Below are 27938 nucleotides of genomic sequence, written 5' to 3' on the forward strand. Positions count from 1 at the left end.
TGTACGTGCGCGCGCGCTTGTGAATGTGCGGGAGCGCGCCTGTAGGATCTGCATGGAGAGAAGCGGCAGCGGCGCGGTGACGGTCACGTGACGGAGTTTGCTGCTGGCTGAGTGAAGCGTGTTAGCAGGTAATAAAAAAAAAACAAATCTCTCTTTCGGACTCCGACTAGGCTTTATTTATCAAGTGTTGCGTGATTAATATTTTCTTTTCTTTGATGTTCAGCTGTTTTAATCCGTCGCTGCCTGTTTTTCGAGGTTGTGTTGTCTTTTGTATGGCTTTGTTTTGCCTCCTCAGTTTAGCTTATTCGGCTTTAGCTCTGCCGTGAGACCGTTTTCCGCAAACATCCCTTTACAACAAGCCCGCATCTCCATTAAACCAGCTTTTAGCCCATTAAAAGGGTCGTATTGATATACATCTTGGTGATTAAATGCTTTTGGGGATTTAAATGTTATGAACAAGGACGCCGGGCGGTCGTGAGTTAGCCAGCTAAGCTACAACAATTGGGGAGAGGAAATGACATTAGAGATCATGGACAAAGGAGAGCAGAGACTATGCGTTTATGCTGCTCGCAAACTCTGCTTTTACTCTTTCTTGGGGTTTAAAAAACACCACATGTTTCTTGAACGTTTCCAAGCATCTCTAATGAATCTGTAAAGAAAAACGAGGATGCTGACTCTGGTCCTGGATCTAAATTCCCTTTGTTTGAGCCACCACATATTATATTTAATTTTGTTACTTTTATGAATGTAGTTAGTTTTCTTTAGGATGGAGAGCGTATTTATCGAAAGTCGGAAGGCGAATAAAGTCGTTTGACAACGATTTAATTGTGGTAATTTGTTTAAAGTTTTCTAATGTGATTGAGCCATCGCATATGTTTTGATTATGAACGTCTAGGCTTTTTTATGTTATTAAATTTTGTTGGTCATTTTTATGGTTTTATTAGTCTATAAAACGTAAAAAAAATATATATTTTTTTGTTTTAGTGGTAAACACATTTTTGACTGATGTTTGGCCATTTTGTTGTTATTGACATTCACGTTAGAAGCGATAGATTGCTTATTTTATAAAAACAAATAACTGCCATTTTATAATTCACATTTTCTGTTTCCGTTTGTTTTTGTAAAATTCTGTCAAAATGTAACTTTTTGCATCTTGTTTGCAAATTTAAATAGTTTAATGTAAATCAGAGATGGCATCTCTAAGTGTGCTTTATACACACACCGTCAGTAGTTTTAAGGACACTATGGGTGGTCTGCTGACCAAGAGAAAAGGCTTTTTCCAATTTGTAAGGATCTCAGAAATGTCCCCACACGAGTCCATTTGTCAGCTGGTCGAATCACTTTTGTGGGTTGTTTTGCTTACTGTCATCATTAAATCATTTGTGACCAGCAGAGCTTGCGCAGCCAGACTTGTACCAGTAAGATATTTGTGATGTATATTGCAAGCTGGGAATTTTTTGTGAGATAATATCTGATGATCTCCATATGTCAGAATCTAGTCGGGCGTTGCTGTGTGACTGTGTCGAACATGCACAATAAGATCTCTTCTAACAGCCAAGAAAAGCCTACTGTATTCATCACAGATGTTATGTATGTTGCCTTGTCTTCTGTGCAAGCAGTAACGCTTACTGATGTTTTAGTCTTAGTTTAATTTCTTCACAAGTTGAGGATTTAATTTTGTGGAAAATCATCCTAGAAGGTTTTTTTTTTTTTTTTTAAAGGAGTAGTTCACCCAAAGTTATTTGTTACATGCTATTTATTCACTCCCATGTCATTTTAAACCTATTTGGCTGATTTTTATTTATTTTGTAACTGCATAAGCAGACATCTACTTCTAGATCCAAAGTTATAAGTAACATTATAAATCAGTTCATACTACTCATGCCCTAAGTTACAAATCTTTTAAAGCCATGTGATTGCAATGCTTTGTGGGAGAAATCCAGTTGGTATATAGGGGTGTTTTATGTGCTTTGAAACACTTGTTTTCATCTCATGATGATACAGTATGCTCACGACACACCGAACAAAGCCAAAATAGAATTAAAATGTACATTTTTAAATACCATTTATTAAAATGCTAAATTTGATGTTGAATCAGGAATGGACTTAAGAAGGCATGGACTTATACCTGGTCCCCAATGCACAGGGCATCAGATTAAAAATATTCATAATTCTATAGCTAAAAATGTCATAATTATGTGAAGTGCATATGTTTGCGGCCTCATTGACTAGATTTGAAAAGTTTTAATATATTATTGTTGTATTATTTATCTATCTATCTTTAGTAATGATTAGTAATAATCGTTTAAAAAGTAAGCTCAAATATATGACCTTTTGGCTATATCATATTTGATGCTAAATGAAAGTTAGACATTATTTTAGCATGGACTATACATATTGTATTTTCATATTGCATTTTTGTATTGAGATTATTTTGACTGGATATATTTTCAGTTACCAAACCTATTGTTGTTTGGCATCTTATGAAAATAAGATTTCAGGGCTCAAGAATAAGAACTGTCTTATGTTTTATATATCTACCTAACTAATATAATGCTTGTATTAGTTAGTCTAGTCAGGCATCTGTAAATTTAGTGGCATGACATCCTTTTCTACTTCCCTAGTAGATAATCCTACAAAGTTGTAGGAGTCAAAGTAACAGTATTTTATTTATTTATTTTTTGAGGCCAGTGAATGTTTCATCAGGGTGAGAAAAAATCTGAAACACTGGTTCAACTGGGCAAATAGAAATAATCCTTTGTGTTGAGCCCTGGATTTGATAGTAAATATTAGCCATTTAGTCACAGAGCTATTGTATGGCTTCAAAAGATCTTTAATATGGAGCATGAATCATATGGACTAATTATATGCTTTTTTCCAACTAGACAGGTTATTTGACATGATTGCTAAGAAAAGAATTAAAGAGGGAAGATTATGCAGCTTTTAAAACTACATGATTCATTGATGGCGGGATATTAATTTAAAGATGAACTATCCCCTTGATATTTCCTCGTCTTAACATCTGAAGTTGTTGTAAATGTGTTTTTTGCGAGTAATAAAAGGTGACTTAACAGCAGCTCTAACAGGGTCTGCCTCCTTAAACAGAAAATTTGTGATATAAACGTTGGATAGTGAAATAGCAAGATTGAAACATTCCTCCGTGTTCTTGTATTTGAGGACTGTTATTGTTTTGTATTCATGAGGAATCACTATGTGATGTGATCTGAGTTCAGCATATTAGAAGGACACTACAGGCTAGTTGTGAAGTGTTAGCAGACACCAGTGTGGTCTCGTAGCGTGGTCTTCATTTCAGCAGTGCTCGGATAAGCTTGATTGTTTTTTTTATACAAGGGTTTCTGGCAGTCAGAGTATTGCTCAATCTTGCCCAACTGGGTTTAGGAGAAAGGAAATCCGATACGGCCCCTGTGTGTTTGCCTGACGCTGCGCGGGACACTGAAGGGAAGATCTGCAGAAAACGTCAGCTAGCTCGCCTGAACAAAACTCGTCTGCTGTCTGCAAATATTTGGACTAGAAACTAGGACATGGAAGCCGTTTCTGAATAATAACCTCTTCCTGTTTTTGGCCTTGTTTTTCTTCCAGATTTTTCTGTTTTGTACATACATTGTTTTGTATATACTGTATATGATGACCTCGGTGGGCGTCGAACGAGCCCGGGGCACTCGGGACAAAACGCTGCCCACTACCACACAGACCACACAACCACAGAAACAGCTTCAGGTGAGTAAACGACGACATACAGAAACATACGCCATTTTAGGAATAACTTAAAACCATGTTTTTTCTGCAGTATGCAGTATAATTGCAATCTACTGTGTACTGTGTACCAGAATGCAATACGCTTGACTTGACCTTTCAGTTTCTTTAGTGGGCATTTACTTTTGCATTAAAAACATCTAGAGCCGATTGCTAGATGTTGAATTGATTTTAAAGTGGCATCTTCAAGGGGTAGTTCACGCGAAAAAATAAATGGTCATTATTTACTCCCCTTCATGCCACTTCAATCCTTTAAGCATTTCTCTCGTCTGTGCAAAAGAATGTATTTTCAAGAATGTTGGGAACCAAAGAGTTTCAGGTCCATAGTTCAAACTTCCATAGTTTTTTTTTTTGTTTATTTTTGCCCTTTTTCTTGAAATCAGTAATATTTGCAAATTACAGTTTGATTACACTACCAAAAGTAAAAAAACATTCACAAGATATTTAACTCGTTTTACAGAAATGGTCTACATTTTCTTTCTATATGAGTTGTCTACATTTTTTTTTTCCAGAGATAATTGGATTGCACTTGCTGAATAAAACATGCAGTGCAATGAGGTCGTTTGACAAAGTATCATTTAAAGACATTTATTGTTGCACAATGCATACTTTTATGTTTAACAAAGTGGAACACTGTATATAGTATATACTATGCATTAGGCTTGTCGCCGAACACACTTGCAGTGGACCATGTCTTCTGGCTACTCAATCAATTGTTTTATTTTTGAATATTGATTCTTGGTCACTCATTCTGAAGTTCATAACTTGTGCTTCTAATTACAGGCTACAGCCGAACAGATTCGTCTGGCCCAGATGATCTATGACAAGAATGATGCAGATTTTGAGGATAAAGTGAAACAGGTATGAGAAGCTCCTTTCATTCAGAGTTAAGTGATGTTTTATCTCCTCTTAACCCTAATGATGTCCATATTTGCTCACAGCTCATGGAGGTTACAGGAAAGAACCAAGACGATTGCATGGTTGCTCTTCACGACTGCAACGAGGATGTCAACAGAGCCATCAACTTCCTGCTTGAGGGAACTTCTGATGCGGTAAAAATCCCATCTATCAGATGCATATGGGGTCTAGACTACTTAGTAGGCACTAAAACTTATGAGTTCTTGAAAAAGGGGAACTTTTACTGAAAATGTCACTACTCTCAGCTGTTTTGTGGCAGGCCATTTAAAGGCAGAACAATGATTTTTCTAGCTGGGCTTTTTATTTTTCTGCGTGTGTTTTTGTTTCTTTTTTTAGCAAAATGATGAACATACCACAGTGCTTAATGTCCAGATTCGTGCGTGTTTGATGCTAATCTACTTCACAGATAAAACATCTGTGACTATTGTTGTGGTGAAATTTAAGAGGTCCCTGCTTATAGACTAGGATTTGTTTGAATGATTTCTGGGAATGAAACTCTAAAATAGAAAGTGGGTCGCTCCTGTAGTGTTGATCAGAAGGTAATCCTGTGTCATAACAGACCTCTGCCTCCACTTCTGTGCCATAATACAAGCTCCTAAATGTCCTTCATCAGCAGTAATGCTTCAACAACAATATGATAAACAACCTTAAAAAAAATCTGTCATGTAAAATGACATGTGCATTAACACCTGACATCTGCTGTATTTTTATCTTCTTTTAGATTTCTAACAAACACTAATTCATCTCTTGGTCATCTTGCAGACTTCTTGGGAAACCGTGGGGAAAAAGAAAAGTCTTGGAAAGGATGCCACCTCCACAGATGGTAAGGAAAACAAGGAGAACCGGGAGAAGAAAGAGAGGGAAAGCAGCAAGGGTCGTGGAGGAGCGAGTCGTCGTGGCAGAGGGACCAGTCGCAACCGGCCAGGTGAGTGTGATGATGAAATTTCCTTGTTTAAATAGCTGTTTTGCTTGTTCAGTAGCAATATTTAGTCAATATTTTAGTCAGTTTTATTGATTATTAGTTTGTTTTAAATTTTGAGAGATTTATGCGATTTGATTTTTATTAGCGAGGACTGAGGAGAATGGTGTGGACCCTGCTCCTGTTGAGAGAGGTGCTGACCGTGGCCGCAGGGGAAGAGGAAGAGGTAAGCCTGCACACAGCCTTTTGCGTTAGCAATGCTTATTAGGGATGTACAAAACTACATTTACAAAATTAAGCTGGGCTTTCTGTATTAGGGAAGCCCTGTGTGATTAGATTCATATTTAACGGACTCCAATCAGATGTAGGTTTTCAAGTTTGATTTCAAGGTGATTTGGAGTTTTGAAAACTGTGCTTTGATGTCTGTAGCAGTGGTGCTTTAAAGGGGATGAGTTTTTACAGTGGGTTTTACCCCTCTAACAGCCTGACAGTTATAGCAGCTATAGACTGTCAGCAGCACATTAAAACCTTCTGTGGGAAGTTGCGTCTCCCTTTTTGCTGTTGGACATTAAGGCTGTTTGACCACCCTAACTTATCCCTGGTGTTTATGAATTTGTTTTTTGTTTAGTGTCTGGAGGTAGAGGCAGAGGTCGGGCTCCGATTACCAGCAGGTTTACAGCACAAGGGATGGGGTGAGTATCAGTCAAATTGTATTTTAACGTAAAGTAATTCTCATTATCATACCGCAGCCACCTGAAATCCTGTCTTACACTCTGTGTATGCTCCTGCAGAACCTTTAACCCTGCAGACTACACCACAGATAGCAGGACATCAAATTCACACACCGATGTCTGGGAGACGGGGGCCAATGACACTGCAGATGGGACAGGTAAGAGACTTCTGTTGCAGAGAACGTAGTTGCCTACCCTTAGGCCCACTCTCATCTCTTTTTGACACATTCTCTTCAGTGGCATGGCAGAACACTTTGGACGAGTGGGCAGCTGAAGACTGGAGTGAAGATGTGAGTGTGAGTCATGCGCTATAATTAACCTCATGTGCATTATGGGAATTACAGAACTTGAAATGAATAAGCCTGAAAAGACACGGTATATGTGTTGTCCAGAAATGTTAAAGGTTATCATGAAGATAATTAGTGATGTTAAAAAAATGTATATTTATTTTATAATATATTTATAATTCTGCAATATATACATATGGCAATTATGTAATTTTCTAACTTTTATGTATTTTATGAAAGGATGTATTTTAATTAAAATATATAAATAATCATTATATATATTACTGTATAATTATTGTTGTATATTGCTATGTATAAATATTTATATATTGCTAATATCATTTTGTCTTTCATAATATCTCTCATGTCATATTTGTAGCAAAAGAATTCACATTTTACTGCTACAAAATAAAAGTACTAACAGGTCCTATTTAAACTCCAAAGCTCTCTGAGACCAAAGTGTTCACTTCCTCTTGTGCACCTCCACCCGAGAACCACATCACACCTGGCCAAAGGTAATAAAGTCAGAACTGAGGTTCTCATTTCATTACAATCTTGTGACAATTTATGCATTTGCTTATGTTTTGACAACTGATTGTATTTTGTTGTAGCCTGGATCTATCGACTCTGCTGCAGAAGCCTGTGGATCGTGAGGAGGTGGGAGGTCTGAAGGCCGTGGGCTCCTCTCAGGGGCTTGGCCACAGTCTGGTCTTCACCAACTCCCACCACCAGCCTGCTCGAAACGGAGGCACATCTGCTGGTTCCAACAGCTACACACACGCCACCCTGGTGAGACAATCTACAGGCCTGATTTATAGCATTTAGAAAACCATTTTCCTAAAGGACGAAGCTATGTTTAGGGTGCTTGCGTCACAACTTTTTATTTATTTCACTTTCTAGTTAGTTATTTTTTGTATTGTGGTATACTGTTCAAACACACTAGAGGTGAGATCTGAATGGGTTCCCCTTCCTTTGTGTCTTTTTCCAGTCCTCTGTTTTGGGTTCTGGTTTTGGAGAGCTGGGTGGTCCAAAACTCGGGCAGACGGCCGGGCAGCAAATACTGGAACAGCTGAAGGGGCCTGGTCTTGGGCAGCTTACCTCCCAGCCCTCCAGCACAGGGACCAACTGCACCCCTGTAGGGGGGCTGGTGGGGACGGGGATATCTGTCCCCTCCTCCTCCTCCTGGGACATCAAACCTCCTGGAACACAAAGCTCCGCTTCACTCCCTTCTCAATTCAGTCGTGAGTGTTACAATTGCTTTACTGAACCAGAAACACAAACTTGTTCAGTCTAGCAAACACGTTGCTCTGCATTAACACTGTTGAGCTGTTCACACCAAAATCTGATGTTTTTACACAAGCAACATATACAAGCATGTTTTATAACAATTAATTATTACAGTTTTCACACTTCATCAATTTTTTTTTTTTTAGTCACACATGACTTGATGTGAATGGCTTTTTTTGCGGTATAGGGGAGTTTCAGATGCAGCCAGAGCCATCTTTGGTGCTAAGCCAACTCGCTCAGCGACAGCAGGGCTCCCTGACCCACACGGGGCCTCTAACCAGGCAGCCCAGTCCTCCCCCACTGAGTACCCCTTCGCCCGCCCCGGGCACACTGGAAGCCTTTCCGAAAGCGCCAGAACCTTCTCAGCACCGTGACGGACCCTCCATGGCCCCCTCACAGGCAGCCGAATCTCAGGGCAGCAGCACACAGCAGCGGCAGATAAAGACTCAAAAGCGAAGGATACCTCCCACTTCAAAGGTAACTAGAGTTTTAAAAATCCATTGAGTTGGAAGGCTTTGAGAGAGATATTGGTGAGCTATTTGGAACTACAGCTTATAGATAAACATACGTGAAATGGCCTTTGAGAGCCATTTTGCAAACTTTTGGCTTCAGTTTTCAAGTATAACGTATGCAGGGTGGGGCTTGATTTTATCCATCTGGAATTTATTGAAATTGAGAGAAATGGGTGTTACCAGAATAGAGGCGAGAGCAAGTTAGAAAGACAATGCACAGATGACTTGCACTGAAGTTTGTTGCTATTATGTTATGTTTCTTGCTTTTGAATTAATTATTGATTGAAAAGTCAGTATCAGAAAATCTTTAAATGGTCTCTTAATTAAAAAGGAAATGTCCTAACCCAAAACTTGTATGTGTATATTTTTACACATCCAGATCCCTGCATCTGCTGTAGAGATGCCAGGCTCAGCAGATGTGTCCGGTCTAAATGTGCAGTTTGGTGCCCTGGACTTTGGTTCAGAATCTGCCCTGCCGGACTTCGGCCAGTCGGAGAACTGCAACAGTGAACCCTTAAGGGAGGCTGCGGTGGTTCCTCAGTCACAGAGCAGCCTTTACTCTAAACCAATCAGGTCAGTCAGTGGTAGAAATGGAAGTACTGAGGACAAAATGGTTTTGCTGAGGACTAAAATGAATTGAAGTGCTTTTCTTTTTCTTCGAGCAGTGGACTTCATGTATTGCTGATTTTCCTAAATCTCTCAACGCATGTCTTTCAAACCAGTGTTCTCTTTTTAGCTGTAAAATCTCTCCAGTTTGCATGCTAATATGTTTCCCATGATCTCCCCTGCAGTGAATCTCTGACCAGTCCGGTCCCCTTGCTGCTGCCTCTGGCCTCTTCTGACAGCATCTACCCTTCTCCCTCGGTACCTCTCCCCAGTCTCGCCCCCTCCCACACCACCCCCAGCTCGGCCACAGCCCCCTCATCCTCTTCATCCTCCTCTTCTTCCTCCGCTGCATCATCAGCGGGTAACAGCTTTGACTGTGGTGTGGCTCCTCATTCAAGACTGACCTTCTCTCAGAGCAAGGAGCCTTCTGGACCTGTGACAGTGAGTACAGACAGAGAAACTGCAGTTTTAGATGTATTACAGCTGCAGAGCTGTGAAAATGTAAAGTTGATTTTTTTTTTTTCAGTTAAAGCGCTACATCAACCAAAAATCAACCACATTTTTATAATTTACACTGTGGAAAGGTTGTTTTTTAGATTTGATGTTTATAAATGAAACCTTCTATTCAGCAAGAACACATCAAATTGTTAAAATTAAAAAAAAAATAATATATATATGAATATATATATATGAAGTGAAAATATAAAGCAGCGCAACAGTTTTCAACATTTAATAAAAAAATCTTTAAAACCAAGTCAGCTTGTTAGTGATATCTGATGGATCATGTGACACTGAAGCCTAGAGTAATGGCTTTTGAAAATTCTGCAATAAATTACATTTTAAAATACTTTAGAAATTGTAGTAACAATTTCACAGTATTACTGTATTTACTGTGTGTCTGATGAAGTAAATGCAGCCTTTTGTGAAGGTGCTTTAATGTTGTGTCTTTATTGCACAGTACTGTTGTTCATCAAGTAGGTTATGCTGCCTAGTTTGATTCAATGCTCAATTTTTTTTTTTTTTTTTGCATCCCTGACAGAACGGTTTTAGTGGTGCGAGGACCTCTGCTGCTTTAGACAGTAACTCCTCATTTTTACCCTTCTTTTTGTCATATGCATTCAAGATTTATGTGCTTTTATTGTTGTAATACATGACATTTATGCTTTCTCCATCAGCCACATCGAGTTCCTCCACTCCAAAGCAAGAGTCTCCCTCTCTGGCCAGCAGCACAAGTGTTGCCCCATCTGCCCCATCCTCGCTGTTGCCCCCTTCTGTTACACCACACAATTCTGCTCTGCCCAGCCTGGCTTCTGAGCTCTCCTCTGCCAGCTTACCTCCCCTCAGCAGGTGAGCGAGATATTTATTTATACCTTTTCTTTGTATTAAACAATTTTTTTTCCTGAAATGTTAAGTGGGATACTTTATATCTGTGACACTGCCTTTTTTTTTTTTTTTTTTTTTTTTGTAGTCATGTGAGCAGTGGCCATTCCGCTGTGTCGGCACTTTGCACCACATCTTCACTTACAGTGAGTTCTGTAGAATACACACACACACACACACACACACACACACACTCTCTCTCTCTCTTCACCACCTTCTTTTGTATTTGTCCTCAGTATACCAGTGTGGACAGCGTGAACTCTCTCGCCCCCTCATCAATGGTGTTTTCCTCGCCACCCGTGTCCGTTCTGCCTAGCAACAGTGTTAGCAGCTCAGTGAGTGGCAGCAATAGTCTGCACGGGCCTGGAACTTTGGGTCACGGCACCAACGGTAGCGCACCTTCCGGTGTCAGGACTGCCCCGCTACTGTCTTCCTCCAGCGGTGAGAGAGAGCACACAACAGTGTTTTATCACTTAATCATAACCAAGCATCATAATAACACAGAGTACCATAATATCATTGATAGTGTTTAAATGCATTTTCTTTTAGTAAGAGCTGGTTTGTGGGTTTTCTGCTATAGTTACACTTACTAATAAACGTTCACATTAGCATATTAATGCTGTCAAATGATCAATCACATCCAGAAGTTGTTTTTGTTTACATAATATGTGAACTGTATATAGTGTATATATGTGTATATATAAATTATATGAATTATATACATTTCAGAAAAAGGTTATATAGAAAATATTAAATATATATATTTATATTTAAAATGGAAGTAGCAGTGGCATATCTAGAAAAATATAAAAACCAGGATGGTTTTAGTGCTGCAGTATTCATTAAACATATAGACATTTGCAAGCAAATGGACATAATTCTGTAATGATTTTCTCACATTGATGTCATGTTGCAAGCATGTGTATAATCAACAAAAAAGGGGTTTCATAATTTCCTTCCAGCCTTATTATTACCTTTCACCATCCATGAGTTAAGAGAGAAATCTGCTATTCTTCATTCTCCACAAACTCTTCCCTGTCTGTGTGCAGGTAAAGCTCCTCCTAATCTCTCTCAGGGGGTTCCTCCACTGCTGCCTAACCAGTACATCATGGGACCCGGAGGTCTGCTGCCTGCCTATCCGGTAAGCACCCTCATCCTCTTAAATCAGATCAGCTTTCAGTCCTGGCAAGTATTGTTAGTGTATGTGGAATTTCAGGATTTTTGTGTTTTGTTTTTTTTTGTGTTGGGTAATTTGTATAGTGTTGTTATTTTGTGTCTGTGTGACTTGTAAAGAATCAGTTTGACGTGTATTTTTTTTTTTCTCTTGATAAAGTTTGTGAAATGCTGCATATTGATTTCAGTAACATTTATAGTGCTGAAAATTCTCCTTTTGTGTTGTACAGCAGATATATGGCTATGAAGACCTCCACATGCTCCAGTCCAGACTACCAATGGTGGGTCTGAGCCCATCAAATTCTCTTTAGCACTGCTGCCGAGCTTCTTGTTTTATTTTGGCTATTAGTTAACACTGAGAGCAGGGTGGCAGATATAGATCTGTGATATGAGACATAACCGCTGATATTCCCACATTTAGAAGGCTGTTGGTAGGAAACAACTTGAATGGGAGAGCTAAAATCTGGTAATGGGCCAAGCATGTGCAGTTATCAGCTCAAAAAGCCCAAAGACTAATCGGCCTGACCCAGGCTTGTTGCTAGTATTATGTAATCGCCTGATTATGGTTATTTGATTTCATCATAATTATTTGGAATCTAGAATGATCATGTTGTCTCAATCCATTTAAAACTAACACAAAACAAAAAGGGAATGTAAGCAAATAAAATAAAAATGCAGAAATCAAAGATCTTCCTTTTGAATAAAATAGTATTTAAAATTATGAAGTGAATAATTTAGGACTATCATAATTTCGGAATGTCATATATATTTAGAATAAATAGCATTTGTGTGTATATAATTCATACAGTGTAAATATATTAATGTTAATATCATAGCATACAGACAGAAAATCATTTGTATGACAGCTAATGGGCAGCCCTAGTCAAATGTTCACTCTGCAGTCTTTTTCTGATCCGTGTAGGATTACTATGGAATCACATTCCCAGGGCCGACTGCTACGCTGTCTGGCAGAGATGGGAGCCTCGCCAGCAACCCTTACTCAGGTACGACTTGTGCTTTATTAATAGTTTGTAAATTTTGATTCATAATGATGAACATCAGTATAGATAAAAGGAGAAGTTTAAATGAGTTTATTTTTTTCTCCACATTTAGGTGACGTCGCTAAGTTTGGCAGAGGTGAATCCACCTCACCGGCGCCCTCTACCAGCCTGTCTGCTCACGCCCCACAGACGGCGCAGCCTCCTCAGGCTCAGAGCCAAGGACAGAACCAGCCCCAGCCGCAAGGCCACCACAACACACAACAACCCTTCTTAAACCCAGCCCTACCCCCTGGATACAGCTACACAGGCCTTCCCTACTACCCCGGCGTGCCCAGTGCTTTCCAGTACGGCCCTACCATGTTCGTTCCCCCTGCTTCGGCCAAGCAGCACGGCATGGGACTGAGCAACCCAACAACGCCATTCCAGCAGCCCAGCGGCTACGGACAACACGCCTTTAGCTCAGGTTTGTGCAGATTCAACACAAATTCTATTGCATGTTTTGTACTGTTGAGCAGTAAAGTATTGGGGTGGTTGTATATTTTAAGGGTATGATGACCTGACGCAAGGCCCAGCAGGAACTGAGTACAGCAAAGGTTACAGTAACTCTTCTCAAACACAGGCCAAATCTGCTGCCTCCGGCCCAGGGAAAGGTATAAATATACTATCACTTCATTTCGGTTTTGTTTTTTTATTTTTATGTCTAATTAAATTCAAATAAATGATCCAGTACTTTGTGTCCCAGGTGTCTCTGTGACATCTAGCAATTCTGGGGTGCCAGACATCAGTGGAACTGTTTACAATAAAACACAGGTACCTACATATATGTCATTGTTTTTAATATTGAATATTTTACAGCTGTATACACATTAATATAATAATGTTACTTTTTACCAGTGCTGGACAACAGTAGCGATTAATCGCATCCAATATAAAAATTGTGTGTATATATGTGTATATATATATATATATATATATATATATATATATATATATATATATATATATATATATATATATATATATATATATATATATATATATATATATATATATATACATATATATATATATATACATATATACATATATATGTATATATTTAATATATATATATATACATATATATATATATATATATACAATTAAAATTCTTCAGTGTTGGGCAGTGATTAATATAATATATAGAGACAAACATGCAGTATATATTCATATATATGATATTATATATATATATTATATTTATATATATAAATATATTTATATATAATATATACATATATGTGCTTTATCCATATATATATATACATATATACATAGCCGTTATATACATATATATATATATATATACATATATATATACATATATACAGGGTATTACCATGCTGGCACACCTCCTCCTTATATATACAATCTCCTCGGCTTGGGCAGTGATTAATATAATATATAGAGACAAACATGCAGTACCTTAATTGACCCATGGAATATATTTATATAGAATGTCTTTGTGCTTTTCCTGTAGCCCTGGTTTTCCATGCGCTCCTGCTCCATTCCTTCACATTCTGCCGGCCCACCAGCAGCCCCATTCACAGCTGCTCCATCATCACCTCACCCAGGATGGGCAGGTCAGTTCCTGTGCTTTTTGTTTCAGCCTATTCACACCTCTACGGTGAAATTTAAATAACGCAACCCAGAAAAATGAATCATTACAGTCACAGTGTACACTAAGTATCGTAATGCCATTGATATGAATGCAAACATAAACAATGCTAAAATGAGAAGACTTCACCGTTGTAAGCTCATCTGTCTGGCGCATTTCGATCACGTAGGGTGGGCCAAGCCAGAGAAGCCAGTCCAGCACCATGCAGCAGAAGACCCAGGTCAACAAATCCAACTATGGCAGCTCCCCTTATTGGGGCAACTGAGCGCAGTCCACAGCGCAGGTGCTGTCCCGCACCGATGACACGCCGATCAAAGCAGAGGGACACCCGTACACACTACCATCATCCTCATCCTCCTCCCACGTTCTCATCTCCCTTTTTCAAAGTTTTGGCTGTTGTATGTAAAGTATATTTATGTATGTATTTATACAGTATATATGTATTGGTAGGATATGAAATGTGGTTTTTCTGCATTTTGTTTTTGAAGGATTTTTTTTTTTTTTTTTTTTTCATTGCTAACTGGCTAAGAGGATATGATGAGAGAGAGAAGTGATGAGAACAGAAGGGTGAATATACTTGAAGCAGAGCAAGCATCATGATTCGAACATGGGAGTTTTTATTTGTATACATAACCCTGATAATGTATGTACATTACTGCTAAGCTTGATCACTTGATGGTGAAGCCTTTTTTTAACTTTTGTATTTTGCTCTTCTCCCACCCCCTTCACCTGTGAACTTTTTTTCTATCGAGGGGGAATTTAATTTCAACGCTTAATTTTCTTCCCTCTGCCCTTCATTTGTGTCCCCTGTCCCTCTCCCCCCCCCAAACCACCAAATTGGCTAAACGGTAGCATTTTAGATCAGATTTCATTTTAACATTGGTTTTACCCTTGTTGTCAAAATAAAACTGTCCAGTTTATTGTTTCAGTCTGATTATTAATGCACACACGTAGTAACATTATGGTATGTTCTATTTGAATTTATTGCTACATTAATTTAACAAAAAATGTTGCATAATCCAGTAGAGCATATCAGGATAATTTCTAAAAGATCATGTGACAGTGAAGACTGCAGACTTTTTCCATCACAGAAAATTGTCTCTTTCAAATGTCTATTTTAATGACTTCACTAGTCAGGCTCATGAGTAGATCAGTATCTTCCTCTTGGTACTTATTGTAGTTATTTAAATTTGGCCCCGCCCCACATTAGACATTCCAGGTCAATCACAGGCACTAAAGTTAAACACCTGGAGGCCATAGCTGTCTTAATGTATCATTAACTTCATTGTTAAAAGCCAGGTAACATGTCAGAAATGCCATCATTTGCCTTGTATGCATAGTGTACTTGCTAAATTGGGTTACTCAAATAGTACATTTATTAAACTGTTTAAAACACAGGAAGCAGCAGGATTGTCAACTTTGAAACCATTTTAATGAAAGCAAAATCAGTCAGTATTACAATGACGTATGTGAATATTAATGGGGTTATACTTGGACACCACATGAATGACATCAATTCAGTTCTCATAGCAAGATCTTAATTTTTGATTGAATGAGTTTGTCATCTTCAGTCTTTTCCACCCTTAGCTTTAGAAAGCACTTCCAACTTCCTCCTCTGGTGCCTCTTTAGTTTCTTGTTATTCTTCCGGAGCTTGAGCTTGATTTCAGCAGTTACCTCACTAGCCTGAGATAGAAAAATGTTAATATATTTGCTTTTGTAGGGGCCTAAAAGATGAACTTTAAATGCTGTGTCAGGCTCATTAAATCAGTTTTTGCCTCCATATGGGAGTCAGGAGTAAAGAGTCATCACTCACAGCACTTCATGAAACGACAACGATTGCTGGCTACTGAACTTCTCACCTGGGCAACGGCTTCTTTCATGACATCCAGGTTCTTGCGTGGCGCGTCTCCTGTCTCATAGAAAGCCAGACGTTCTTCGACCTGGTCACGTAGCTTGTCCCCGAACACACTGGTGGGAACCTCTGTGAGAACAGAAGTCAGACGTCAAGACAAGAACAAACTACTAAAGAGCACAGAAGTGTTTAAGCCAGAGTTCTGCTCAGAAATCACATTCAACAACCACTGAGGTGGATTACTGTTGACGAAAAATAGAGCATCATAGCAAGAACCAAGCAGCGGAAACAAAATAAGAGGACATGGGACGCTCACCAGAAAAGCAGTCAATGCGTGATGCGATGGTGCACTTGTTGGCCAGATAACGAGAGATACGACCCTTGTTCTTGGCAGCTGCCCGCCCGATGAATGTTGAGTGGAAAATGAGACCGTACTTTGGTGTGTTTCCTCTGGTCTTCAGAGCCCTGATTCACAAAAAGTCTACACCACTGGTTTTTCTTTTTCTTACCCACCTTTCCATTCAACATTCACAGTCTCCGCCTCCTCTGGTTCCACAACTTCAAGCTTCCTCTTTTTCTTGGAATGGGTGGCTTCAACGCCATTCAAAAAGACCACCTCGTCTGCTTTTTCTTTTTAATGGAGTCTCCGTTTTCCTGAATGAAAACACAGGGAAACCATCAACAAAATGAACCAAACAAACAAACAAAGGTTGAGATACTGCCTAGATGATCATGTTCTGCTCACTTCAGTGATCAAACCCACAGAGTGGGGCCTGTCAATGGTCGGAGGAGCTTTGCTTTAGCATGACATGATATGAGATGGGTTTACAAAAAGGTCCCGCCTCCAGTATTCATCATGCTATAACAGGGGTTTTTAAATCTAGGCGCCACAAATGAGTTAAACATGGCAGCTACAGTGTGTAAATGGCCGATGTATACTGTATAGAAAAATCACAATTTATATAAATGCTCGTCTAGCCTCACTTGTTCCTCTACAGGCCTCCCTAGTTCAAAACCCTTTGCTAAACTTCATAGACGAAATGCTACTCACATGTACCTCAGCGTCGCTGTTGGCTTTTTCCTCGTCATCTCCTTCAACTTTAGAAAGCGCTTCCAACTTCCTCTTCTCTCGCCTCTAGTTTTTCATCCTTCCGGAGCTTGAGCTTGATTTCAGCAGTTACCTCACTAGCCTGAGACAGAAAAATGTTAATGTATTTGCATTTGTAGGAGCCTAAAAAGATGAAATTTAAATGCTGTGTCAGGCTCATTAAATCAGTTTTTGCCTCCATATGGGAGTCAGGAGTAAAGAGTCATCACTCACAGCACTTCATGAAACTACAATTCCTAGCGAGAAGCCTTCATAAACAACACTTCATAAGAGTGTAAAAATTAAGTGACTTAGTTGATTTACTCATTCAGATCAAACTACTGGACTTTAGTCCCCAAAAAAGCAGCCAGTTTAGCTGAAATCACAAAACGTACCACAATGAAGAATTGTGCTTGGAACGTAGAAAGCCGGACTTTCTTCGACCTGGTCACGCAGCTAGTCACCAAAACACACTGGTGGGAACCTCTGTGAGAACAGAAGACGGACGTCAAGACAAGAACAAACTACTAAAGAGCACAGAAGTGTTTAAGCCAGAGTTCTGCTCAGAAATCACATTCAACAACCACTAGAGCATCATAGTTTCTCCTGCTTGGTTCTTGCTAACAAAATGAAAGAACGTGGGACGCTCACCAGAAAAGCAGTCAATGCGTGATGCGATGGTGCACTTGTTGGCCAGATAACGAGAGATACGACCCTTGTTCTTGGCAGCTGCCCGTCCGATGAATGTTGAGTGGAAAATGAGACCGTACTTTGGTGTGTTTCCTCTGGTCTTCAGAGCCCTGATTCACAGAACAAAGTCTACACCACTGGTACTCTAAACATGTAGAGCCGAAATCAAAAATTCCTTATTTTGTCTAGGTAAAGGTTTGTTCATTACTACACTTAAAAAATCCTCTCAATCTACCTCTCAAAACCCTTAAGCTGCTCAGACTGGGGGAGAGTAGCGCGAGATTGAGCGGGATCACTTTAAAAGGTGTTCAAATGAAACACCAAATCACCCGCTCCTGCTACACCCCTGCCCTGCCATCACCGCAGCCGTGAGAAACCCCAGCAGGGAAGGGGAGCCCCAGTACCTGAACAGGGCCTTCTCCGCCCCAAAAGGGGGAAATAATAAATGAATAAAAACACATACCACATCACCAATGAGAGCTGCAAGACTGTCTCCTGGTCCATTTTAGACCACAAACACGCTAGCAGTTCTGTCTGTACTGTGTCAGAGACTAAACCACAATTAACATCAAGAAAGTTAGTCACACATTGTTCAATGGCAAATGATTGCTTTTGACTTGTATGCGCTTTTGCTTTCTTAATTTGCTACAGTGGGTTTCTCACATCAGAATAGTATGGTTTATTAAACTGCTGTATAAAACACAGGAAGCGACAACATTGAAACCATTTTAGCTAACGAAAGTGCAAAAGCAGTCAAAGTTGACAGAGTCGAAGAGTTGTGGTTCTAAGAAACAGTCGTGTAGTTAGTGACCTTTTGATCAAAAGTGATTCAATGTCCCCATTAAAATAAATCAGCTCGATTAAATCAAATTCATGAAATAAGACATTGAATCCTTCATACGTTTTGTTCAAAAGAATTGAAAGCACTACATTAAATAAGGTTGAAAATACTGCAGGAAAAAAAAAAAAACTTTACGGTTGCCTAAATATTGAACGCTACTTTGTCTGAACTGTATCTACATGTCAGGAATTTTAACGGCAGTTGTTTTTGATAATTTAATGCAGTAGCTTACAACCTTACTGTGACCGAAAATGAACTCATACACAAATGTAGAATTGAATACGAATTTATTGAAAGGCCAATTATTTACGCATTCTTATACAAGTCCAAATATCTAGAGTACTTGGACACCATATGCATATCAATTCACATTTCTCATGGCAAAATTTAATTTCAGTACAAGTATAAAAATATGCGCAACTACAAACAGCTTAGACATTGCCATGAACAGCCAACTAGCACTGAAGTCAAAACAATTATCAATTAGAAGCACTAAGATAAATGCGACGAGCTTCAATGTCTTCATTGTTAAAGGGCTGTCATTTATTAGAGCAAAGGCACAAATGAACCATTCGTTTCAGAAAGGTGATTTGAGAATTACAGAAAATAAGACTGAAAAACAAAAACATGACAGCTCTCCACGCATCGCTTTTCTTGCATTCAGTCCACAGACATCTTGACGAGTCCAACACTTGGAATTCAAACTAAAAATAAAAACTGTACAATACTGAAAGTTCATAAAGTTACTGAGATTGAATAAGCTCGTTCATCACTCAGCCTTTTTCTTTTTTTTCTTTTTCTTATCCACCTGCGTCACAGTCTCAGCCTCCTCTGGCTCTGGCTCTGCCTCCACAACTTCAAGCTTCCTCTTTTTTTTCTTGGAAGGGGTGGCTTCAACACCATTGGACAAGACCGCCTCGTCTGCCGCCTGCTTTTTCTTTTTCTTCTTAATGGAGTCTCCGTTTTCCTGAATGCAAATGCAGGGAAACCATTAACAAAATGTATGAACCATCAAAACAAAGGTTGAGATACTCCCGAGATGATCATGTTCTGCTCACTTCAGTGATCAAACCCACAGAGTGGGGCCTGTCAATGGTCGGAGGAGCTTTGCTTTAGCATGACATGATATGAGATGGGTTTACAAGAAGGTCCCACCTCCAGTATTCATCATGCTATAACACGGGTTTTTTTTTTAATCCAAGCGGCACAAATGAGTTAAACATGGCAGCTACAGTGTGTAAATGGCCGATGTATACTGTATAGAAAAACCACAATTTATATAAATGCTCGTCTAGCCTCACTTGTTCCTCTACAGGCCTCCCTAGTTCAAAACCCTTTGCTAAACTTCATAGACGAAATGCTACTCACATGTACCTCAGCGTCGCTGTTGGCTTTTTCCTCATCTCCTTCAGCTTGAGAAAGTGCTTCCAACTTCCTCTTCTCTCGCCTCTTCAGTTTCTTTTCATTCTTCCGGAGCTTGCGCTTGATTTCAGCAGTAACCTCACTAGCCTGAGAAAGAAAAATGGCAATGAATGAGCCTAAAAGAGAAACTTTAAAAATCACAGCTCTTCCTGAAACTACAATGACTCCTAGTGAGAAACCTTCATAAGTGTAAAAATTGTGTGACTTAATTTGATCTGTTGGATAAATGAATCAACCACTGGAAAAAGCCAGTTCACAGAAAAAAAAAAAAAAAAGCCCAGTTTTAGCTAGCATGCTGGCTACTGAACTTCTCACCTGGGCAACGGCTTCTTTCATGACATCCAGGTTCTTACGTGGCGCGTCTCCTGTCTCATAGAAAGCCAGACGTTCTTCAACCTGGTCACGTAGCTTGTCACCGAACACACTGGTGGGAACCTCTGTGAGAACAGAAGACAGACGTCAAGACAAGAACAAACTACTAAAGAGCACAGAAGTGTTTAAGCCAGAGTTCTGCTCAGAAATCACATTCAACAACCACTGAGGTGGATTTCTGTTGACGAAAAATAGAGCATCATAGCAAGAACCAAGCAGCGGAAACAAAATAAGAGGACATGGGACGCTCACCAGAAAAGCAGTCAATGCGTGATGCGATGGTGCACTTGTTGGCCAGATAACGAGAGATACGACCCTTGTTCTTGGCAGCTGCCCGCCCGATGAATGTTGAGTGGAAAATGAGACCGTACTTTGGTGTGTTTCCTCTGGTCTTCAGAGCCCTGATTCACAGAACAAAGTCTACACCACTGGTACTCTAAACATGTAGAGCCGAAATCAAATATTCCTTATTTTGTCTAGGTAAAGGTTTGTTCATTACTACACTTAAATCCTCAATCTACCTCTCAAAACCCTTAAGCTGCTCAGACTGGGGGAGAGTAGCGCGAGATTGAGCGGGATCACTTTAAAAGGTGTTCAAATGAAACACCAAATCACCCGCTCCTGCTACACCCCTGCCCTGCCATCACCGCAGCCGTGAGAAACCCCAGCAGGGAAGGGGAGCCCCAGTACCTGAACAGGGCCTTCTCCGCCCCCAGAATCTGCACAGTGGAGGCCGGATATTTGGCTAGGTTTGTCAGACTGCCGGCGTGAGAGATGAGACGAGCACCAACCTATTACAAGAAAACAGATGTCAGGGAGAGGGAAAAAATAAGATACAAACTTGACAATTTTAAACAACTTATAGAGGCTGCAAAGCATTAAAGCACAACATTTAAAAGGTTCAAAGAAATAAGGACAACATGAAATACCACAAAAAAAAAAAAAAAAAAAAAAAAATCATGCTCCGGTAAGCCATTTTACTCAAGTCACATCTGCAATATTCAAAAGTTAACACTTCACATTTCTAATTTCACTTACAATCAGCAAAATTAAAGAAAAATAAATGTCAATTGATATTTACTGCCTCCAAGTTACATAAGTTCGAAGTCATGACAAACATACCACATCACCAATGAGAGCAGCAAGATTTGGTGCCACCTGGTCCATTTTAGACCGCAAATATGCTTGCAGCTCCTGTCTGTACTGTGTCAGAGACACTACACGGCTGGAGAAACTCTCAATGTTAATCAAGTCAATAGGAGAGATATCCATACCTTAAGAGGGACGAGAAAAGGAAGGAAAAAAAAAACTCCCATAAGTCACTACAGCACTAGTTCTGTTAAGGAAACTCAGAGGTACACATGTTCTGTTCAGTTCAGTTAGATATGTTGTCATCACACCGAGTCAGTGGATTGACAGATTATTAGAAACATCATAACGTCCAAGAATAAAAACCGCATTGAGCTTAAAGAAAAAAACCCCATCAGTGAGCTTGACTTACCCATAGAGCTGCGGGACGCGTCGAGAATGGCCTGAGCTGTGCCGCTGTCCATTGTGATCTCCTCTATAGCCTCCAGCATGTCCTCAGTCAGCTCCTTCCTGTTTCCGATCAGCTTGGCCAGCTTACAGTAAGTGCTGTTTTCACTCACTATCTTTATCAGCTCTGGGAAGTGGTAGCCGTACCATTCACTAAAAAGAGAAAGTCACCGTTCAGACAGACTGCGTATTTAAAAACTGAATTGTAAACATTACTTTTACTATTTTGACCCAAGTAAAAAAAAAAATGGGGGTTTTTCAATTAAATCACATCCAAGTTGTGTTTACTAGGTACAAAACAACTCTGGCTTCCCACTTAAGGTCTGTCTCCCCCTCAGGTTATGTTCACTCAGTTTCACAGTCTGATGGAAAACACGCCTGAGAAAGGACTTCACTGTCCCTCCACTTCCTGTACAGCCAGTGAACTGTGGGCACTGTCTGCGGTAAGCATTGGGAGGCTGCAATTACATCCAACTATAAACCCTAGAAGCACAACTTACCGCACACGCATGGAGAATGTGTTGACGTCTTTGTCCAGCTGATCGAGGAGGGCGATGGACTGGATGATCATGTTGTCTGCTCTGTTGACATTGAACTTGACTTTGGCTCTGGAGTAGCTGTGACCCAAACCCAGCTGAGCTTTGGACGTAGCCTGAGCGGTGAGTCCCTTGACCAGGGAATGGAAGTGCAAACGCACACCTGTCAATCACAAGCAGACGCATTAGAAAGTCATTGCTGGACTCAATTTCCATCATTTATTTTTTTTGGCCCGTCTGTTCAGATTTTCAGTATAAAAATCAGAAATCATGTGATAGTAGGTACATCATTACAGCAGGGCTTTAAAAATGCTTAGAATGTATATTTAAATCAGGGTATTTCAAAATATTTCCCTGTACACTCCTTAAACATTTTCAGAATAAGAGTACACCTACAAAATTTTTACTGTAACTGGGTCTTTCATACATGAATGCTAACTGCCTTTATATGAGGATTATACTTGGTTTGTGGCATCTATTAGATTGAAATACCCTGATTTTAATCATGTTCTCTGCTCACCTCTTATAATTTCAGCTACAACGCCTCCAGTCTGAATGGACAGATTGAGCTCTTCTTGAAGCGCCGCCCCAAGCTTAGCATCAGACACCCCCAACATTGCCTTCTTTTTACCTCCGGACGGAAGGTTGGTCTCCAAGAACAACTTGAGATCCGCATGGACAACTCCTGCCAGAATCAGATTAGAAACGACGCGTCAGTGATTGTAGCTTACAGTTTTTAAATCTACACGTCAGACTCGGATGATCAGTTGATCGGAATGCTGTCGTCACAGTGATTCAGGGGATTGACAGATAGGTACATCATTTCATCAACGCAAGCACTTTACATAAAGCCCTCAGTCTCTCTGACCTTCTGAGATGGCATTGATGTTTTCCAGTGCACCTTGGGCGGATTTAAAGGGGAAGAACGCGCTCAGTTTGATCACGTTACTGAACTTGCCAACGTTTAGGACGCTTTGCTCCACCTATGAAAAAGAAAAATGTCATTTAGAAGACAGGTCAAATTCAAGTGTATTTAACCAACATAGTCTTTTCTGTGTGACTTTCTTAAGAATGCAAGTAACTGCACACTGATGGAATAGTTCACATTAACATCTAAAACACGTTTTTTTTAATAAAATTGACTAAACTATTAGTTCACTCAAACGAAAGCTCTGTCATTACTCAGCTCCACGTCATTCCAAACCCATAAGACATTTGTTCCTCTTCAACACACATTGAGATGTGATGAAATCTGAGACATCTGACCCTCCATAGACAGCAACACAACTGGAATGTTCCCGGCTCCAGAAACATAGCAAATGCATCAGTAAAAGTTCACGTGACAGTGGCTTAATTGTTTTCCCCGCAAAAAAAAACCCCAACTTAACCAATCTTCATAGACAAGCCCGATTACATACGTTCTTCATCTCAGAGAAGAATGGTTCAGTAAATGGTTGTTTTCACTTTCTTTGAGTAAAAGGTGTTCTTGCGTCATTGAGCCACAGACGTCAGACTTTTACATTTATGACCATTACTGGATCTGGGAACATCTGTGTTGCAGTCTATGGAGGGTCAGGGTCTTCCAGAGATGAACAAAAGGTCCTACAGGTTTGGAACAACATGAGGGCGAGTAATCAAAGGGTTAGCTCACCCCAGAATAAAAGCTCCTTCAAATATTCTTACAGATTCATTAGTGCAATCCAGACTCAGATCGTGACCTACGATAGCTTTATGGGTGGGATTTGATCCAACAACCTATGGTTACCAGCCCAGATCTTCAAGCTGGTGCATGCACGTTTACTTTTCCTTTGCATCTCTTTATAAAAAAAATGTACAAACCTGAGGTAGAAGCATTCCGATCTCTTCCACTTCTTTGACAGCGAATAACGCATATCCAGCTGCGTGCTCGTACAACACGTGTAAGAGCACCTGAGAGAAACAGAAGGCGAGGTCACTGATCTGCACCAACACCATAAATCGCAACTTATACAAAAAAAGTGACAGTCACAAACCCGACATTATTAACTAAACAAACGCCACATTACAAAACAATGCTGTGAATCTGACGGGGAGTTGTAGGGCGACACCACGTGCTTGCAGCCCACGCGGCTTTAGCGCCACGAGGACAGACACAACTGCTCAAATTCACGTATTTAATATGATTATACAACAATGCGTCAGCAGAAGATAACAACAAGCGTTAATAAACTACCCCCGTTTAGATTTTATTGCATTAGCGCTTGAAGCTGGAGAGATTCACATTAGCATGGGTTAGCAAGGACTCAACCACGTGTTCCTTCAGCGGATCAAATACTCAGAGCGCCACTTTTATAACCGAACAACATCTCAAAGCACTGCGATAGGTTTCAGAACATCGATCCAAAACACTAAAGAGAGGTGAGTGAAACTTCAGGAGGAGGTTACACGGAGTTTAATGGCTGCTGTGGCCTTTAATTTCACATTGAGGCCTTGTGTATCCGGATTCACCTTTTATCCTCTCAGACTGCAGTGATTGATTAAATGCATTGTGCAATCGCATCACAATTGTACTCAACAGACCAAATCAAAACAACTAATAATTTAGCAATAACAATAAAATTGTAAAGACCTCAAATGTGCAAAAACCCGCACGCTGGTCATTATAATGCCCGATTAAAAACACAACTCAATCGTGAGATTTTAACCACATTACAAACACAGATCTGTTCGTTTCTAAAGACCGCATAAAGAAATAAAGGATTATTACCATGTTTGCTGTGCTCGTGCGCCACGCGCGAGAGACCGTTCCGTTCTTTGACTCACTTGGAAAGGAAAGAAATCCGCATGCGCTCAAGTACGAAAAGCGCTTGATTTCGTCCCGCATACTATCGCGAGAGTTCACAAGTTGCTTGTTTTGCGGGAACGCGTGCGCCACCTGTTGGTTGAAAAGCTTGAAAATACAAGATGCGTGGCACAAAAGAGCAGAAAAAGTTATTGATGAAAATAAAACGAAGTATTAGGCATGCGTCTGTACATGCATGTGTACATATTTATAATTGACGAAAAGCACCAACACAAGCGAAAGGCCTATTTATATTTTAAGCAATAGGAAAAAAATTGAGCTGTTGGTTGTTCAAGGATATGGGGCGCTTGGCTTTTAGGCAAATAAAAGGTCACAATAAAATTAATAATTAGTGTAATTGAAAAAAAGTACCAACAATAAAATGGGGTCTAAATTTATTTTATATTTATGTGTATATAAACCTGAATGTAGCGTGTGGGGTGTATGTGTACTTATAACAGGTTACTTTTGGGAATATTAGTGGTTATCTCAAGATTTGGAATCTTCTAGGCAAATCCAGTTAAAAATGAAATAAAACTATAAAAAAGTCAACGTAAAAGAAATTAATATCTGTTTAAAAATGTATGTCATTGCACAGTTTCAGATACATTTCATGCCTGTGATGTGGTACAGGCCAAAATCCTTAAATTAAATGTTGTGATATATAATGTATTTAAATCTAAATAAAAAAAAATAATAATTCATGCTATGTTAATTTTATGTTAGATTTATATGTCTCAAAATACATGCCTCTTTGTAATCTGATTAAGCCCTGTTCTTCGTGTTGCGAGCATTTGCCCATAAAATGTGACTGTGAGTGTTTACAAGGGACAAATTGCGAAAAATATATTTGATGCGGTAAACATTTCAAGAGTTATGATAGGAAACAGTTTGGTTGCACGCTCATCCATCCCCTAATTATCAGACAAATGTGCCATAATGTACCACCCACGGCAATAAATACCAGTGTTGAATTCATTTTAAAAAGAGAGGTCTGAATTTATGACTATATATCCACATCGGTGGGGAATGCAGAGTACTCGGAAACAACAAAACACACACACTTAGGAATAAAAGCTGCAATTATGCTCTTAATGTTTTAAAACGATGCATTCTGGAATACTGCACACTCTTAATAGTTACACTTATTGTGCGCTTCCGTACAAAAACAAAACAAACACCAAGTCTAAAGTGACTGCGACCAGGTTATATCAAGTCCATGTAGTAGTGTCTCTTGTCTCCATGGTCAAGGTGGAGGAGTTTATGGAAACATACGTCAGAGATAGCAAATATGAGGGTTCCTATAAAGAGGACTGCTCTTTGACCACTGACAGAAACATAAACACCTGCATGCTATACAAAGGTACAACTCTGGTTCGTCCAGATTTCAGGATGGAAAAAGATCATATCTCTCTTTCTCTCTGCTGTCAATGAAGCATGACCATTAAGCTATGTAATCTGCCATCCTGTGTTTAATACTTGTCTTTTTATGTCACCCAAAGATGCGCAGAGCAGTTACAGGATGTCTGATGCTGGTGTGTGTTGTTGCTCTTCTGGCCGATCAGGCAGAGGGACACATCGCCTTCTTCAGCCCTAAAGAGATGAGAGAGCTCAGGGTGAGGAGGCCTTTGGCGTCCTTGTGACTATTTATTTCATCTCCAACTGAACCGAGAACAAAGTCATTAGGTTTCTTCACCCTCAACAGGAGAAGGAGGGAAGGAAGGATGCTGATCCGAGAGCGGAGGGGGTTTTGATTGAAGAGACGTCTCTGGATGAAGATGGAGGAGAGTCAGCGGTGAGCAATTCATGCGTGTTTTTAATGTATTTCACGATGTATTTGAGTTTATGACTGGTTTGTTTCCATCTGAAGGGCCAGCCTGTGGAAATAGGGCTGAAGCTGACTGCTAAAAAGGGCCACATCGGATCTGCATTCGGTAAGATGCTGCAGAGCATCGTAGAAGAGCCAGAGACCGGTAAGGAGCATAACATCTCTTTATGTTTTTCATATATATATATATATATATATATATATATATATATATATATATATATACACAAAAAGACCAGGCTAATATTTGTGCTCTGTTTTAACAGCGAAATAAGGCCGGCATTTTTATCAGCATTCATTGACTTCTATTGCAGACTGATGATTCAACATTTGTTGCAAACACACATTTTGTCTACGAATGTAATAAAAATGAAAATAAATTAAAATGAAAATAAATAAATTCAATTGCATAAAAATTCAGTTTCTTGTCATATCTGAATTCAAACTGTTAAACAACATGCTAAATAAATTTTAGGATTGTCTGTAAATTTAAATACTTAAGTTTCCTGTAATACTACATTAATGAATATCGTATAATATACCCAATTGTTATTGTAAAATCATGCTTTGCATTTTATTCCACTAATGCCTTTAAGACTTTGCATTGCAGAAGTCTCTTATGCTCACTAAGGCTGCATTTACTTGATCCAAAATGCAATAAAAAACTGATTTGAAGGATATTGTATAGGATGAAATAAGATAACAGA

General features: G+C 39.5%; 3 protein-coding genes, 1 long non-coding RNA gene and 2 other non-coding genes across 9 annotated transcripts; 3 read left to right on the forward strand and 3 right to left on the reverse strand.

Moving 5' to 3' along the window:
- The first annotated feature begins 9 nt into the window (after positions 1 to 9).
- ubap2a (ubiquitin associated protein 2a) lies at positions 10 to 14107 on the forward strand. The gene is made up of 26 exons (XM_043222172.1): positions 10 to 128; positions 3601 to 3738; positions 4558 to 4635; positions 4716 to 4826; positions 5455 to 5617; positions 5760 to 5837; positions 6240 to 6303; positions 6403 to 6500; positions 6580 to 6632; positions 7074 to 7144; positions 7241 to 7418; positions 7618 to 7870; positions 8104 to 8393; positions 8808 to 9001; positions 9220 to 9475; positions 10074 to 10113; positions 10210 to 10381; positions 10503 to 10560; positions 10651 to 10855; positions 11464 to 11555; positions 11818 to 11868; positions 12510 to 12591; positions 12701 to 13051; positions 13134 to 13238; positions 13316 to 13398; positions 14084 to 14107. The coding sequence occupies exons 2-26, from the start codon at positions 3643 to 3645 to the stop codon at positions 14105 to 14107; spliced, it is 3246 nt and encodes a 1081-aa protein (XP_043078107.1). The 5' UTR covers positions 10 to 128; positions 3601 to 3642.
- LOC122326311 lies at positions 14108 to 15165 on the forward strand. The gene is made up of 2 exons (XR_006247463.1): positions 14108 to 14210; positions 14415 to 15165. It is a non-coding gene; the product is annotated as an uncharacterized LOC122326311 (long non-coding RNA).
- Positions 15166 to 15655: 490 nt separating this feature from the next.
- nop56 (NOP56 ribonucleoprotein homolog) lies at positions 15656 to 25472 on the reverse strand. 3 transcript variants are annotated; one of them, XR_006247462.1, is made up of 14 exons: positions 25329 to 25472; positions 24422 to 24511; positions 23451 to 23565; positions 23103 to 23267; positions 22547 to 22745; positions 22012 to 22199; positions 21633 to 21784; positions 21201 to 21301; positions 20763 to 20911; positions 20454 to 20575; positions 20085 to 20225; positions 16415 to 16752; positions 16106 to 16227; positions 15656 to 15929 (listed from the first exon to the last, which is right to left on the reverse strand). XR_006247462.1 is itself a non-coding variant. In XM_043221063.1 (12 exons), exons 1-12 carry the CDS (start codon positions 25443 to 25445, stop codon positions 19486 to 19488), a joined length of 1731 nt encoding a protein of 576 aa, XP_043076998.1. In that variant the 5' UTR covers positions 25446 to 25472; the 3' UTR covers positions 18987 to 19485. The 3 variants fall into 3 exon arrangements, 2 of the variants coding, with proteins under 2 accessions (XP_043076998.1, XP_043076997.1); XM_043221063.1 differs by lacking the exons at positions 15656 to 15929; positions 16106 to 16227; positions 16415 to 16752 and adding an exon at positions 18987 to 19683 and having other exon boundaries at positions 20091 to 20225; XM_043221062.1 differs by lacking the exons at positions 15656 to 15929; positions 16106 to 16227; positions 16415 to 16752 and adding an exon at positions 18987 to 19683.
- On the reverse strand, positions 15994 to 16060 carry LOC122327013. The gene has a single exon (XR_006247547.1). It is a non-coding gene; the product is annotated as a small nucleolar RNA SNORD57 (small nucleolar RNA).
- Positions 17354 to 17420, reverse strand: LOC122327016. The gene has a single exon (XR_006247549.1). It is a non-coding gene; the product is annotated as a small nucleolar RNA SNORD57 (small nucleolar RNA).
- On the forward strand, positions 24565 to 27904 carry mlnl (motilin-like). 2 transcript variants are annotated; one of them, XM_043221088.1, is made up of 5 exons: positions 24565 to 24979; positions 26906 to 27019; positions 27109 to 27198; positions 27274 to 27376; positions 27498 to 27904. In XM_043221088.1, exons 2-5 carry the CDS (start codon positions 26906 to 26908, stop codon positions 27503 to 27505), a joined length of 315 nt encoding a protein of 104 aa, XP_043077023.1. In that variant the 5' UTR covers positions 24565 to 24979; the 3' UTR covers positions 27506 to 27904. The 2 variants fall into 2 exon arrangements, with proteins under 2 accessions (XP_043077023.1, XP_043077024.1); XM_043221089.1 differs by lacking the exon at positions 24565 to 24979 and adding an exon at positions 26495 to 26766.
- The last annotated feature ends 34 nt before the right edge of the window (positions 27905 to 27938 follow it).

Source organism: Puntigrus tetrazona, chromosome 21 (assembly GCF_018831695.1).
Source record: "Puntigrus tetrazona isolate hp1 chromosome 21, ASM1883169v1, whole genome shotgun sequence".
Taxonomy (NCBI): Eukaryota; Metazoa; Chordata; class Actinopteri; order Cypriniformes; family Cyprinidae; genus Puntigrus; species Puntigrus tetrazona.

Bases quoted from the DNA above. Each gene is read 5' to 3' on its own strand.
- ubap2a (XM_043222172.1), top strand. From the start codon at position 3,643: ATGATGACCTCGGTGGGCGTCGAACGAGCCCGGGGCACTCGGGACAAA. The intron at 10,382-10,502 runs GTGAGCGAGATA...TTTTTTTTGTAG, and splicing joins AGCTTACCTCCCCTCAGCAG to TCATGTGAGCAGTGGCCATT. The intron at 11,869-12,509 runs GTGGGTCTGAGC...TGATCCGTGTAG, and splicing joins TCCAGTCCAGACTACCAATG to GATTACTATGGAATCACATT.
- nop56 (XM_043221062.1), bottom strand. From the start codon at position 25,445: ATGCGGGACGAAATCAAGCGCTTTTCGTACTTGAGCGCATGCGGATTT. The intron at 23,566-24,421 runs GTTTGTACATTT...TCTTTTTCATAG, and splicing joins TCGGAATGCTTCTACCTCAG to GTGGAGCAAAGCGTCCTAAA. The intron at 20,576-20,762 runs GTGAGCGTCCCA...CTGTTCTCACAG, and splicing joins ACGCATTGACTGCTTTTCTG to AGGTTCCCACCAGTGTGTTC.
- mlnl (XM_043221088.1), top strand. From the start codon at position 26,906: ATGCGCAGAGCAGTTACAGGATGTCTGATGCTGGTGTGTGTTGTTGCT. The intron at 27,020-27,108 runs GTGAGGAGGCCT...CACCCTCAACAG, and splicing joins AAGAGATGAGAGAGCTCAGG to GAGAAGGAGGGAAGGAAGGA. The intron at 27,199-27,273 runs GTGAGCAATTCA...TTCCATCTGAAG, and splicing joins AAGATGGAGGAGAGTCAGCG to GGCCAGCCTGTGGAAATAGG.